This window comes from Propithecus coquereli, unplaced genomic scaffold (assembly GCF_000956105.1).
Source record: "Propithecus coquereli isolate 6110/MARCELLA unplaced genomic scaffold, Pcoq_1.0 Scaffold299, whole genome shotgun sequence".
NCBI lineage: Eukaryota > Metazoa > Chordata > Mammalia > Primates > Indriidae > Propithecus > Propithecus coquereli.
Genome location: NW_012148607.1, coordinates 1971120 through 1985747, shown reverse-complemented (window position 1 = coordinate 1985747; position 14628 = coordinate 1971120). Strand labels below are relative to the sequence as shown.

Below are 14628 nucleotides of genomic sequence, written 5' to 3'. Positions count from 1 at the left end.
TGGACAAATATTCAATATGTAAAGGCAGTACAGACTTTTCCAAGGATAAAGTTTCCTGGGGATAGGAATTCACATTAACATATAATTTAAATCAAGGACCCGAGGATATTTCCTAGACTTGGGGATAGACAGAGTATTGCCTAAATTTGACTCCTCTTTAGTTGACTTTATTAACATGTTGAAATGACTGTAATGGAAATAACTGATTAATCTAATGTACAAATTAAAAATAACTAGAGCTGTACTATCCCATACAGTAGCCATCAGCCACCTGTGCTTGCTGAGCACTTAGAATGTGTATAGTCTATATTGAGATGTGCTATAAATATAGAAAATACACAGAATTTTAAAGAGCTAGTATAAAAATATAAATTATCTCATTAATAACTGAAAGAATTGATTTTATGTTAAAATGATATTTTGTTAGATAAAATATATTATTAAAATTTCAAAAAAAGGTAGTCTAAAAACTCTACCTTTAATTTAGAGGCAAAAAGTCATGGGCATGTAATTCAACACACAACTGCAGAAAGTTATAATGAATATATAGGTGACAGCTAAAATACTCTCAATTGCATGTTCGTACTTACAATTATTTTATATAATAGAGAACAAAATCAAGAGGGGAAAAAACTGTCTTACGATAGTCAGTAAAAGGCAATTTAACATGAGGCCAGGTGTGATCGCTCACATCTGTGAGCACTTTGGGAGGTTGAGGTGGGAGGACTGCTTGAGGCCAGGAAGTTCCAGATCAGCCTGAGCAACATATCTATAACCCATCCATACAAAAAATAGAAAAATTAGCCCGGCATTGTGGTGCATGCCTATAGTCCCAAGTACTCAGGGGGCTGAGGCAGGAGGATCCCTTGAGCCCTAGGAGTTTCAGGCTGCAGTGAGCTAGGATGATACCACTGCACTCTAGCCTAGGCAACAGAGTGAGCCTCTGTCTCAGAAAAAAAAAAAGTTACAAAGGAATTCTGGTCATTATTTTCAAACTAATCAATTTAACTCCCTTCCTCTACAAACAATAAAATCCTAAACTTAGGGACTGCCTTTTCTGTAATTTCTGAAATGTTCTTATTACTAACAGGGTCTCATATTTAAAACATTTTTTTATTGGGGTTTAACCAGGCCACCTAAGGGTTCATACTTACAAAGTCTTCTTCTTCAAACTGCAACTTTTCCACCTTGTCTTCTTTCTTTTCTTCCCTAATCTCTGTAGATGGCCTTTCCTGAAAGGAACAGACTTTCCGGGAGTGGAAGCTGCCATTCCAATGGCGATGGTTCCCTGTGCCACCTCCACTACGCTGGCTCATAACATCGTGACCTCGGGAAGAGCCATGCCAACCAGATGGGTTCCCTGTGATTCCAGCATATGCTCCCTTAGAGACACCAGAGTCCACAGAATCATGGCGGAACAGGGAGGGCTGGTGCCAGGAATCTAGAATAGTAAGGAAAACTAACACATTAGATTGTTTGCTTCCTGCAAATGCAGAAATAACTGGGCCAGATGTTTCCTGATCTGGTTTATGGGATTGCCAAAAGGCCTTTAAGACTTTTTCAATAAAAATTCTACACAAATCACAAAATGTATCTTTTCTTTGTAAGGTAATTTCTAAATGAGTTCTTCGACTGAATAAATGTTTCATGAGAACATAAAAATGGTAAGCCTAGAAAGCCAATGTAGTTGGGTAATGACTATTAGAGGATCTAATTGAGAACTATATTCACAAAAGATCCTATTTCAAGATTATGGACATACACCCTCAGCCTGGGCCTACTCTGAGTAGCTTAAATATAGTCATAAAAGTTGGACATGGCTCACCTCCTGTAGTTCGTAGGGGTCCATTGTTAAAAAAGCCATCAGAGGAATTATGTCGACGACGGCTTACTCCGAATCTACCTTCTCCTCGGGGTAGGTGCTCTCCGTGTTTCTCAAACGTTGCAGTAGGTGACTAAAATGATAAAGTATAGAGAGGCAAACAGATAAATAGATATTAGTCCCTATGAATAACTTAATAGGTTTTGCATCAGGCTTTTCAAAGAACAAGTAATAATGGTGACAGAAACCCCCATTATGAGCGTATCGACTGCAAGGGTACCATAGGACTTTGCATTAATTTAGACAATTCTTAAGTTACACATTCAATTATTAATTCATTTCCTTTATCTCAGAAGGGAAGAAAAGGCAGCCACTTCAATTGTTTACATGAAAGGGAAAAAACAAAACCTCTGTAAATATATACAAAGAATAAGCCCCAAAACTTTATGCTTAAAATTACTAATCTTGTGCTGGGCATGGTGGTGTGTACCTGTAGTCCCTACTTGGGAGGCTGAGGCAGGATTGCTTGAGCCCCCCCAAAATAAAGGAAATCTAAACAGTTTTACTATTTCTGTAAATTATTTTGGAATTGGAGAGAAAACAATGGTTTACATATCACCCTCGTAGGCCATTGCTAACTATAGAGAGGGTCCCTCCCACCGCCAAATTCCTTGGGGCTGCAAACAATCCTCTTGCCTCAGCCTCTTGAGTAGCTTAGACTACAGGTGTGCACCACCATGCCCGGCTGATTTTTCTATTTTTTTGTAGACACGGGGTCTCACTCGTGCTCAGGGTGGTTTCAAACTCCTGGCCTCAAGTGATCCTCCCACCTGAGCCTCCCAGAGTGCTAGGATTACAGGAATGAGCCACTGAGCCCAGCCCTACAGAGAGTTTTTATAGTTTTATAAAACATTTATTTCCAAACATTACTTAAAATACCTATAACAATACTACAATTTGGGCATCATCTGCATTTTACTCATTTACACACACTGAAAGAGGTCAGGCAGAAAGAATAAGTCTCTGAGGTAACACGACTAAAAGGAAGCAGTTTGAGAAATATTATTATAGATGAACTCTAATATCCTTTCCTATTCCAAAGAATTTTATTCTATGGCATTCTTAAGTGATAGAAACCAAAGTCTATAAAGTCATGAAAAATATGGACATGTTTGACAAAGGCTTATAGAAAAACTATAAGGTTTGGGTATAGACATTTTTACATAATGCTCAATAAGTATCAATATCAATATCCTTGCCAATAATTGATATTGTCAGTCTTTTTATTTTACCCATTCCAGTGGGCACAAAGATTTTCTCCTATGTTTTCTTCTAAAAGTTTTATGGTTTTAGCTTTTTAATTTAGGTTATGATCCATTTCAAGTTAATTTTTATGTATGATAGTAAGTAAAGGTTGAGGCTCCTTACTCCCCCACCCCATATAGATACCCCCAGTTGTTCCAGCACTGCTTGTATAAAAACAAAAAACTATTGCTTCCCCACTGAATTACCTTGGCACTTTAGTCAAAAATCAACTGACTGCACATACAGGCCTATTTTTGAACTCTATTCTGTTCTATTCCTTTTATGTCTACCCTTATGCCAAAACCACACAACCTTGCTTACTGTAGCTTTATTGAACACATTGAAATAATGTCTTCTAATTCTTTTTACTTAGTTCATGTTGCTGGTATTCTTTGCAGATATGAGATCTATATACTTTCTAAAGTATTTTTCTGGTTCCCACACCCCAATCCCTCTGGCCTACCACCCCTAAACCTTGCTTATGTCAGATTAGGCAAATTATGAGATCTTGACATTCACAGATAATTCAAAATGAGGTTTAGAACGAAAGGTTGTGGGTCTGGATGAGACCAGGAGCATCTTCCCCAAAAAATCAACATTTAAAAACAGGAAAAATTTTTGAGACTATGTATCAATTTCATTCCTTCTCTATTAATCACAAAACAGGAAGCACTTTCAAGTTTACTAGCTTCCTAAATGTTTCCTTATTAATAATGTAGGCTATTTTTTTTGTACTTTGACTAGGTCTGCTTTAATCTATACGAACTGGTTATTCTGTTTGTCTTTACCCCTAATGCAAGGCACATTTCCCCTGAAATCATTAAGTAGATTAATGTCTCTCAAGGAGAATTCCTAGGATTTAATCTGAGATTCATGTAGTAGTTGAACAATCACTGTCTCTCCCTTTTCCTCTTCTTCATCTACTGCTGTGGATGAATATGTGTTGACTCCAAAGATCCGTTTACCCAAGGGCCACTTCCCTTTCACTTCTGCCCCTTTGACATCCACAATAGGTTAGCAGGTTTTATTTCCAAAGTGTGCTGCAGCTAATACAGGATGCCTTAACTATGCATATCAAGAGAAAAGCCTAGGATGAAATGAAAAACGGTACACTTGGTGACAATAATATACACACTGATGTGAACTGTTTAATTATAATACTTGTATACTATTAACAGAATGCTAATAAGTCTATGAAAATGTTTTTTGAAATCCCCAGCAAGGCTGAATATATAAGAAGCACCTGACTATAAAACTGAGGCCACAGGCCAGGTGGGGATGAAAAAAAACTAGTGTTTGCGTAGTTACTATAGGAAGGGAGAATAGTACCTTAGCTGACTGTGGTGTTGAGAAATTTAGCCAAGCAGGAACAAAATCATGCTGCGCCATTTAGGTCCAGTGTCTCTTTTTCAGCAAGGTGAGGCATCCAACCTCATGGCCAGGATCTGAAAACAAGATAACTAAAATTACTCATGCTTGCAAGAATCTGATACCAACGTGTAAAGTAATCTGTGACTATCCTAATATCCTTCTTTACAGAAAGTGCTGTCCTTTGAGTCCCTCTACAGACTGCTTACCACTCTCCATATCTCAGAGATGTTCTAAACAAAAGCAGTCTGTGAATACATGACCATGAAAAACACAAAGAGAAAAATGTAACATGAGTCTGGAAGGCTTTGTGAAGGAAGCTAATGAACTCTTAAGTTACATCAGAAGAACTTGAATAAACACTGACTTAAAACTACAGATACTTATGAAGAGATTAATCTGCTTCAAGTACTCAGGTAACCTCTAGCAAAAGCAGTACAAAAGGTCTTCCCAGAGAAGGAAGACATAACCTCTCAAGAGCGTTTGTATTTAGTTTACATTAATTTATTCAAATACCAATTAGCATCAGTTTTCCCGAGATCCGTCAGTATCTTCAAATCCCTGATATTATCCAAAATTAAATACATCAGAAAACAACTGATATTTTTCATGACACATATATAGTTTTTTCCAAAGTTAGACAAATGAAGAATATTTACCCCAGAGTATAACCTCTGTGGTCCTGTTTCCTGAACTCCTTGAGTCTGCCAGCTGGATCTCCCACGAGGTTTTCTTGTTAAAAGGGTGCTTAAAGTAACCTGGTCAGCAGCACGACTTATGATGAAGCACAAAGCAGCCAGGCTCTGTGTGGATCACTCTCTCAGTCCCCTCAATTGCTCATCTTAAACTACCTAGTTCCTGACACGTTTCCAAAAGGGGGAAGGGGGAAGGGGGAAAGGGGAAGGGGAACATAAAAAATATTTGTTACATTTAAAAAAGGGGGGAAAAAGCTATGTCTATGTTCACCTCATTCAACTTCCTTGAGTTACAGCACTATGATGTTGCTTAATTAAGTGATACATGGACATTTGCACAGTGAGTACAAACACTGTTCATAACAAGATCATAGCTAGAAAGACAGGTGGGCTCAAGTGTGGGCAAGTAATGTCATCAAGGTGATAGATCAAAAATACAATGTTAAAGCCCTCTAAAAGATATTCTGAGGAGTCAACTTCAGTGGCAAAACATCCACATGACAAAGCCCTTAAAATACAAATCTCATTATTCTTACTCACACAACTGCTAAAAATAGCATGCAGATATATATATTTGTCTTAACCTTCAAAATTTAAGGACATTAGAAATCTTGTCTAAAAAAGAAAAAGAAAAAAAAAAAGACAGGAACTTGATATACTTTTCCCTCCAGGGAATAGCAGCTTTCAAGGCAAGTTTCTTGGTATAAAGCTCCTAAATGTATGCCGTATTTCTTTGGTCTTTATTTACAAATTCAGAACAAAGGTAAAACAAGTAGAAAGATAGGGGATAAGCGTAAAGTCAAGGAGAAAGATAGTTCCAAAATGAGGTTTTCTTTTCTTCAGTTTTCTGTATTTTACTTGTTCTGCCCCGTCCCAAAATTGAATTTAGCTACTGGAAGGTGATATGAAGGATCTTCTACTGCTTTGGTAGAGAAGTCACTTATTATTTTTGATCCATTTTCATCTTCACTCAATCATTTAAAAGGCCACACAGATCACTCTGTAAATCAAAAAAACAAAATAACACATTGAATCACAAGAAGCAAAAATCATTGTCAATTATAACTGCCAAAATGAGACATAAATTATCAAATCAAGGTCCTCAGAGTCAAAACCCTTAAATCCAATTTAGATACTAATTTAATGTGTCACCACCTATAACAACATGACTGGATATAAATCTTTTAAGGATTTCAGAAGAGTCACCTGAACACAGTTTATTTTTTTAAAAACACCAGAGACTAACACTGAAGTTTGTTTTTTTAATATAACTGTTTCTCTAATTTAGCTATCTGAGGTATTCGGAAATGCAAATTAATGGTCTTTTAGATGTAGATTTTTCTCTCACTAATGGAACAGCTTGCTGTAAGTGGCCAAGGAGCCATACAGCTTGCTAGTATGTTACCACAGTCATCAACTACCTAATTATTTAGTACTATCCACAGCTAGGATCCTTAAAACAAGATACCTGTCATAGTATTCTTCACGTATTTACGTGGTACATATTTTTAGAAACTTAGCTCTCAATTTAGAGATTTAAAACTTTTATTAATATAATCTTAACTTGATATGCACTGAGATGAAACAAAAATTTCTTTGGCAAATTCTCAACATTCTTTCAGGGGCTCCAAAGCTTTTTGATAGAAAAGAATTTTTACATCTGTGGGCAATTCTGGTCTACACTGGTAAATTTTAGTTTGGAGGACCTTTCTCATATACCCAGCTCGGCAGCCTTGCTCTACTGTTTTAAGTTCATGGGAATAAGAAATACCAAATTCAGGATAGTAAATACCTCTGTGGAATCAGAAAGAGGTCCCAGAGGACTTCGACTATATCTGTAATGCATTATTTCTCAAGTTGAGTGACGGGTACAAGACTATTCATTTATTATCTATACTTTTTATATACTTCTAAAATAATTAAAAGAGTATTATTAGGACAAGCATGTAAAAAGTTAAGTACAAGCATGTAAAAAGTAAAAGATGTGAAAGAAAAAAAGATTTGAAAAACATAATTTATAAGTTGATGTATGTATCACCCTGGCTATACATTCCTTGATCACACACGGAACGGTCATAAAAATTGACCATATACTAGTTAAAGGAAGCCTCAATTAGTTCCAAAGAATAAAACATTCTGTTTTCTGACCACACTGTATCAAAATTAGAAAATGACTTTCTCTTGCAGTTCCCACTTTCCCTCTCTCCTTCCTCAAAAATAAATTCTGTTCAAAAGTCACTAGGTGAGGTCAAGCAAGGTTAAGAATCTATGGGCAGCAGAGGGGGAGCTGCACAGGCCCAGAGCAGGGTATTCTGCCTAAACAGGATGTGAAGGGCATCCATGAGGGTCGCAGAACGGGGGGGGGGAAGAGGGGGACGGGAAGGGAGTAGCCCAGTGCAGGGTGTCAGAACCTGCTTAGCTGCATAAGTGTACCAGTAAGAGGGGCAGCTCAATGCAGACTGTGGGAGCCTGAGTGGAGTGAGGATGGCATCATCCTGGCAGAGGGACAAGGCCAAGGATTGAGGGCTTCCACACAGCAAAGTGTCTTGCACAGATGTTGCACCTGGGTGTAGTGAGGAGGGAATTGGAGTTAAGGGAGGAGGTAGTAAATGGAAGTTGGTTATATACTGAGAATTGATCAAAAACTAAAAAAATACTGAGGAAAAATGGCAGCCATATTTCTTACTGTGAGAAAAAGGGGGCAATGATAATGAAAATTTCAAAACACATAAATAGAATGACAACACCGAGTAAATTTGCAATATAACAGCTATATCAATACTTAATGGAAAATGAGCTTTAAAAACACTTTTCTTAAAGACTAAAATCACATTAATCTAAGCATTTTTATCAAGAAGATGAGAAAAGCACAATAAAGCAAACCTAAAGAAACAGAAAGAGAAGCAAAAAAAGGTCAGAAAAATACAGATGATTAAAAAATATAATTTTAAAAAAGATTACTTGAAGAAAAACTCTGATAAAACTGCTTAGGAAAAAGGATATAAATAAAGACAGCATGAAGAGGAGGAGGAAATAAAACAACAGGTTAAGAAACACCATGAGCAAAAAACCACATAAACAGTTATAAGCTAATAAATTTGAAAATCTTAAACTACATATATTTCTACGAAATGGCAAAATTGGCCCAGGAATAGAAAGCTTGAAAAGACCTGAAAATATTATTATATATCCCACTGATACTTAAATGTAAATCAAAAAACTCTGCCTCTATAGAGTCCCAGATGAAGAATAGACGTGGAATCTCTACCCATACACTTTCCTCTCTTGGACAGCAAGTGGGTGCCTTGTTATGAGCTGCGACAGGGCTGGTTTGCACACTGGCCCAGGCCTGGAGTTCAGGGCCAGCCTGCAGAAAGAATAGCTAGTTAGGGATAATCCCTTGATACTGGTTCTGTGGTCCAGTCTAGAGACTTTTTTTTTTTAATTTTTTTTTTTTTTGAGACAGAGTCTCACTCTGTTGCCCAGGCTAGAGTGCCATGGCGTCAGCCTAGTTCACAGCAACCTCAAACTCCTGGGCTCAAGTGATCCTTCTGCCTTAGCCTCCCGAGTAGCTGGGACTACAGGCATGTGCCACCATGCCTGGCTAATTTTTTCTATATATTTTTAAGTGTTCAGCTAATTTCTTTCTATTTTTAGTAGAGACAGGGTCTTGCTCTTGCTCAGGCTGGTCTCACACTCCTGACCTTGAGTGATTCTCCCGCCTTGGCCTCCCAGAGTGCTAGGATTACAGGCTGCGTCCAGCCCCATTCAAACAATCTTTATAAAGGTTTCCTCATGTAATTTACAATTTCAAAGTAAATTTACTTTATAAGCAGCTAGGGAATTATTTAGTTATGTCCTAACATAAAAGTCCATATAACTGCTTCTTTGAAAACATGATACTGAGCTTTATGACAACCCAGAAATCAGAACTAAAAGAAGGCAAACATTATGCCTTAGAGATTAAGAAACATTTACACAGTTCGACTGTTAAAAATAGCTCAACATTCATGTAGTAAGTACTATGTGGATGTCAGTATACACAGTATACAATCTTCAGGGTGGTGAGAGACCTTTCACCTGTTCTTGAGGTGCTGCCAAATGCTGGTCCTGTGAAACTTCTTTCTGAGGCTTGTTTCCATCCAATGTAGTTTGGGGTCTGATACTCATGTGTTCAGATTTCCGGGAAACATGACTACCTTCCTGCTGAGTCCTTGCTTCTCCTACTCATCTTAAAATGACATTTTCTGCCAATAAAGCCTTCCCTGTTTCCACAAATAACTTCTCTTCTGTTTCGCCAAGTTTCTGTAGCTCAGTGTATTTCTCCAGAAACTGCTGACAGGTAGACTCGAAGTTTAGACTGAACAGAGCAAAATTTGACCAGATCCATAGACCGAATAATATTTTGCTCTGATCCAATCCTTGCAGTACCAGATGTCCTGGATGGGATCTTTGTCTTTGCCATAACGCAAGTGGGGCCTTCGGAAGACTGGCTCCTTCAGTGGGGGCAAGGCGTTATATATCTCATACCACAGGGGCTTCTCCTTCAACACCCCAGCTCGAATCAGGTCCCGCATCTGCAAGAAGATGCTCCTACGGTCTCCAGGTGGCTGCCCGCCATGGTGGGTGGCTAGGGATGCTCTCAAAATTTTTAAACTAAAGTTCTTCAGTGATGCCTTTTGGGGTTGTGGCTATTTTTATAGAGTGACTAACTGAAGGGCTTCTGTTTATTACTGATAAATTTTAAGAAGGAAAAACATCACTTAAAACTCTCTTAGAACTATTAAAAAACATGAAAGACTAGATTAGAGGGGAAACCAAGATTCTTTTTTTGAACATTTTAAATATGACATGTCAAGTACGTGTTTTAGAGCTCAAAGGAGAGGACTGTTCTAGAGACAGAATTTTGGTTGTATTTCGTAGATAATGTTTAAAGTCAGGGGAAGAGATGAGATCTAGGGAGAATATAAAGATGGAAGTTTCCAAGTCCTGTCTATTCCACTGCTTCTTTTTCATTTGTATTTGTCACTCTTCAAGGTCCAATTACTCTCCTATTTAAGAAACTAGTTTCTTAGGCATTGTCTCTCTTCCATCATTTGCCTCAGACTCACTTATTGGCTGCCATTCTCTGTTCCTCGACTCAAAATCAAATTATATCACTATCCTGCTCAGAAATTTCTGGTTTCCCACCAACTACAGAATAGGATTTAAATTCCTCAGTCTAAGATATAAGAAATAAACCTTTCCCCCACCATCAGAAGCCACCCTAAAGAGCCTCTTCTAATTCGCTATCTGGGAGTAATCTCCTCTGAAATCCTCAAAGCACTTTAATTGTGCCACTAAGTGTTAGGCCACTAACATTTACTTTTTCCATGATATTTATGTTTATCTTAGCTCCCAGTAGGCCAAAACCTTGTCACATCTAAGTATGCTGCCTTGCTGTTCTTTGAAACGCACACAGCATCTATCTTGGCATGGCACCTTGCATATGGTAAGGATTCAAAGGTTTGATGGATGAATTTTTACAAATTATAATAAAGCAAGGATACAGAGAAATTAGAACCTTCATACATTGCTGGTTGAAATGTAAAATGGTGAAGCTGCTGTGGATAACTTGTTAAACACTGAAGTGCCATATGACTTAACAATTCTATTCCCAGGTATATATCTGAGAGAAATAAAAACTTATGTCCCTACAAACACTTATACATGAATGTCCACAGCGGCCTTATTCACAATAGGCACAAAGCAAAAACAACCAAAATGTCCATGAGCAGATGAATGGATGAACAAAATACTTTATATCCATATAATAGACTATTATTTAGCTATAAAAAGGAATGAAATACTGCTATGAACTATAATATGGATGAATCATGAAAACATTATACTAAGTGAAAGAAGCTAGACATAAAACACTACATATTGTATGATATTTCAATTATATGAAATATCCACTCCACAGACAGAGAATAGATCAAGCGTTACCAGGGGCTGGGTAGAAAGGAAACGGGGTGTGACTGCTTAAAACATAGGAGAATTCAGTTTGGGGTTATGAAAAAGTTCTGGTACTAGACAGTGGTGATGGTTGTATACCATTGTGAATATACTTCATGCCACAGAATTGTACAGTTTTAAAAATGGTTATAATGGTAAATTTTACATATATTTTCCCATAATTAAAAAATTATAATAAAGCAGTTACCAGGATAAAGTCAATATTACATATAAGCAATATTCTACATCACCCATTCTTTTTCAGATTATTTAAGTGTTTTTGCTCCCTCCCTGCAAATCACCAGTATCTGAATACTTGATCTAATCACTCACTCATAAACATTTGTCAAATATTTCACCTCTTCAAAACCTCTGACTTATTGGGTACCTCATATATATCAGGTACTCTTACTAGGCACTTCACAACATAACCTAATTTTATATCTTACAATTAAGCTTATACTGCTAGGAGAACACATCCCTACCAAGGGTTTTATCTCAATTTTCTCTACCTCTGCTCCTGACTTCAACCATTTTCTCCAGAGTCCAGCGGTGTCACCAATTACTGCTTCTGGCAACTTCAACCTCTATCTACACTGGTTCTACCCAATTAGCAACAACAACAAAATACCCACTTCTCCAACTTAAAACAACCCCCTTTCCTAGAGCCTGTATTTTCCTCTAGGTATTTTGTTCTTTTCCCTCCAGTCTTTACAAAAGTTCTACACAGAAGAGTGTATCCTTATTTGTCTTCACTTCCTGATTACCCCATTTATTCTTCAACCTGTAGAAAATTACTTTTCCCCCACAGCTCTAATGAAGACCGATGTTTTTCCAATTCTAAAATATTCCTACTAAATCAACCTAATTAATGTATGACAGGAAAGAATAAATTTGCAGGGAAGCGGTTAATGAATGACAGTGAAAAGATTTGCATGGAAATGTGAACACAGACTTACAGTATTCAAAATACTATGAGAATATTTATGAATTGTTTTATAAAATTCCTAGCAAAGTAAATTAAATTGCACTCTTAAAAACAGAACACCTGCATCTACATATTAGATAGGACAAATGTTCCTGAAATGAAATCTAGAATGTAATGCTCTAAACTTGAAAAATACAAAAAAACTTCATTTAATTTGAATAATCTCTCCCTCTTGTTGATATGCCATTTTAATTGTCAAAAACCTAATTTTAAGCACATCTTCAACCATAAAATGAAATTCCTATTCTAGCATAAAATAATTTCAAAATGTTGTCCTTCTCTCTGTAACACCCTTTAAATTTGCCTCTAATACAGAGCTCATTCTTTTAATAGCCTATGGAAACAGCTAAAAATACAGTGTCCGACTTCTGACCAGTCTTGTTTAATTTTGGCTCCATAAACATAGTGCCTTTAAGTAAAATAATAGATATAATCTAGTCATTTGAAAGTCTTCTTTGGTAAAGGCTTTTGGGTATACACCCTAGAAACTGAGGAAGTTAATGACTAACAAATCATTTCATAAATCAATCAGGTAGTTTACAATCTGTGTATTCCATGAAATAGAAAAAGGACATAACCTCATTCTCAGTTAAGAGATCACTGAAAATAATTTTTGATGATGGATTGTGAAGTGATTTTTGGTAAATAACTCTAAAAGGATTGAAAGAATTGATTGGTACTGATAGAACAAACAGTATATAGTGTTCATAGAACTTATATCCACACAAGTGAAAAACATCAGTTGGCCCAATATTGAACTGTTTTTGAGTAACATTTTCCCACAGCACTAGTCACCTATCTTTAGCTGTTTCTCAGTGATCCCAAGCACACAGTAGATAATATTTGCTGAATGTCAGTGTATAAAAGAATTGAGGGGACTAGCAACTAAAAGGGTGTAGTACATCTTCAACTTCATAAGGTAATGCCACATTGCTTTCCCACCAGGTGTAACCAGTTTACACCATCAACAGCAGTATTTTAAGAGTTCCATCTGCTCCACATCCTCAACCAAGCTACATATTGCCAGACGGGAGGTTATTCTTTGCTCTGTTGGTCAGTATAAATGGTCACCTACTGTGTTTGGTCTTCATTTCCGCCTTTTAATCTATTTATCAGGTCTTTTTGTAAAATGCCTATTCTTGGCCAGGCATGGTGGCTCACGCCTGTAGTCCTAGTCCAGGTAGATTTACTTGAGGTCAGGAGTTTGAGACCAGCCTGAGCAAGAGCAAGACCCTGTCTCTACTAGAAATAGAAAAAAAAATTAGTCAGGTGTGGTGGCACGAGCCTCTAGTACCAGCTACTGAGGAGGCTAAGGCAGGAGGATTGCTTGAGCCCAGGAGTTTGACATCGCTGTGAACTAGGCTGATGCCATGGTACTCTAGCCCGGGTGACAGAGTGACACTCCATCTCAAAAAAAAAAAAAAAAAAAAAGACCACTACAGGTATGACAGCTGTATCAAATGTTATTAAATGAAATGAAAAGCTAAGAATTGACCATTGATTTAGCAACATGGAAATGTCAGTGATCATTTTGGATAGGGGGTCTGGTGAAAGCCTGAATTCCAATGGATTCAAGAGGGATGGAACTGGAGTCCGCAAGTGTAGACAACTCTTTGAGCAGTGTTGCTACAGAACAAAGAAATGGAACACGTGGCTACAAGAGGATGTGTGGTCAAAAGAAGTTTTTTGGTGCACTGATAGAAATGACCCAGAAAACTGCTGAAACAGTACCTTTGAGCAATTCAGAGGGCTGGAATCTGATGCAGAGACTGGTCTTCAACAGGCTTATGTACACTTCATTTACAGTAACAGGTGGAAAAGCAGAATACCTAGGAACTAATGCAATAAGAGCCTGGAAGCTCTTATATTGCATTATTAATTTACATTGTATTCCTGTATTAAAACATCACATGTACCCTATAAAGATATACATTATGTACCCATAATTAAAAATAATTTAAAAACCAATTGACCGTAAGAAAATTAATGTTAAAAAAAACCCTAATCCATCATTATAATTGCCTCAATTCTCTTGCTCTTCTCACTGACCTGTACCCAATCCCCAAAATTCTTATCTCAGTAAAAGTCCAATTCTTGCTTACTTTACTCACCATCCATGAAGCTGATTGTGACTGAAGAAACACAACCATGCTTTTAAACATTTGTTTTACACAACAGAAAACCCTAAGCAACACACTCTCAAAAGTCAATGGGCCGGGCGCGGTGGCTCACGCCTGTAATCCTAGCTCTCTGGGAGGCCGAGGCAGGGGGATTATTTGAGCTCAGGAGTTTGAAACCAGCCTGAGCAAGAGCAAGGCCCCGTCTCTACTAAAAAATAGAAAGAAATTAATTGGACAACCAAAGATCTTTTTTCCTTAAAATTTAACTTGGGGCCGGGCGCGGTGGCTCATGCCTGTAATCCTAGCACTCTGGGAGGCCGAGGCAGGGGGATT

General features: G+C 37.5%; 1 protein-coding gene and 1 pseudogene across 1 annotated transcript in view; both read right to left on the bottom strand.

Annotated features, from left to right (window-relative positions):
* Positions 1 to 14628, bottom strand: part of GPBP1L1 (GC-rich promoter binding protein 1-like 1) — a 49249-nt gene that overhangs the window by 22357 nt on the left and 12264 nt on the right. The window contains exons 2-5 of the mRNA XM_012648919.1: positions 5155 to 6190; positions 4457 to 4572; positions 1826 to 1955; positions 1151 to 1441 (exon numbers count right to left, since the gene is read on the bottom strand). Of these exons, the coding sequence (XP_012504373.1) occupies positions 1151 to 1441; positions 1826 to 1955; positions 4457 to 4516 (481 nt within the window). The 5' untranslated portion in view covers positions 4517 to 4572; positions 5155 to 6190. The remainder of the gene's footprint in view (positions 1 to 1150; positions 1442 to 1825; positions 1956 to 4456; positions 4573 to 5154; positions 6191 to 14628) is intronic.
* On the bottom strand, positions 9247 to 9811 carry LOC105814119 (annotated as a pseudogene).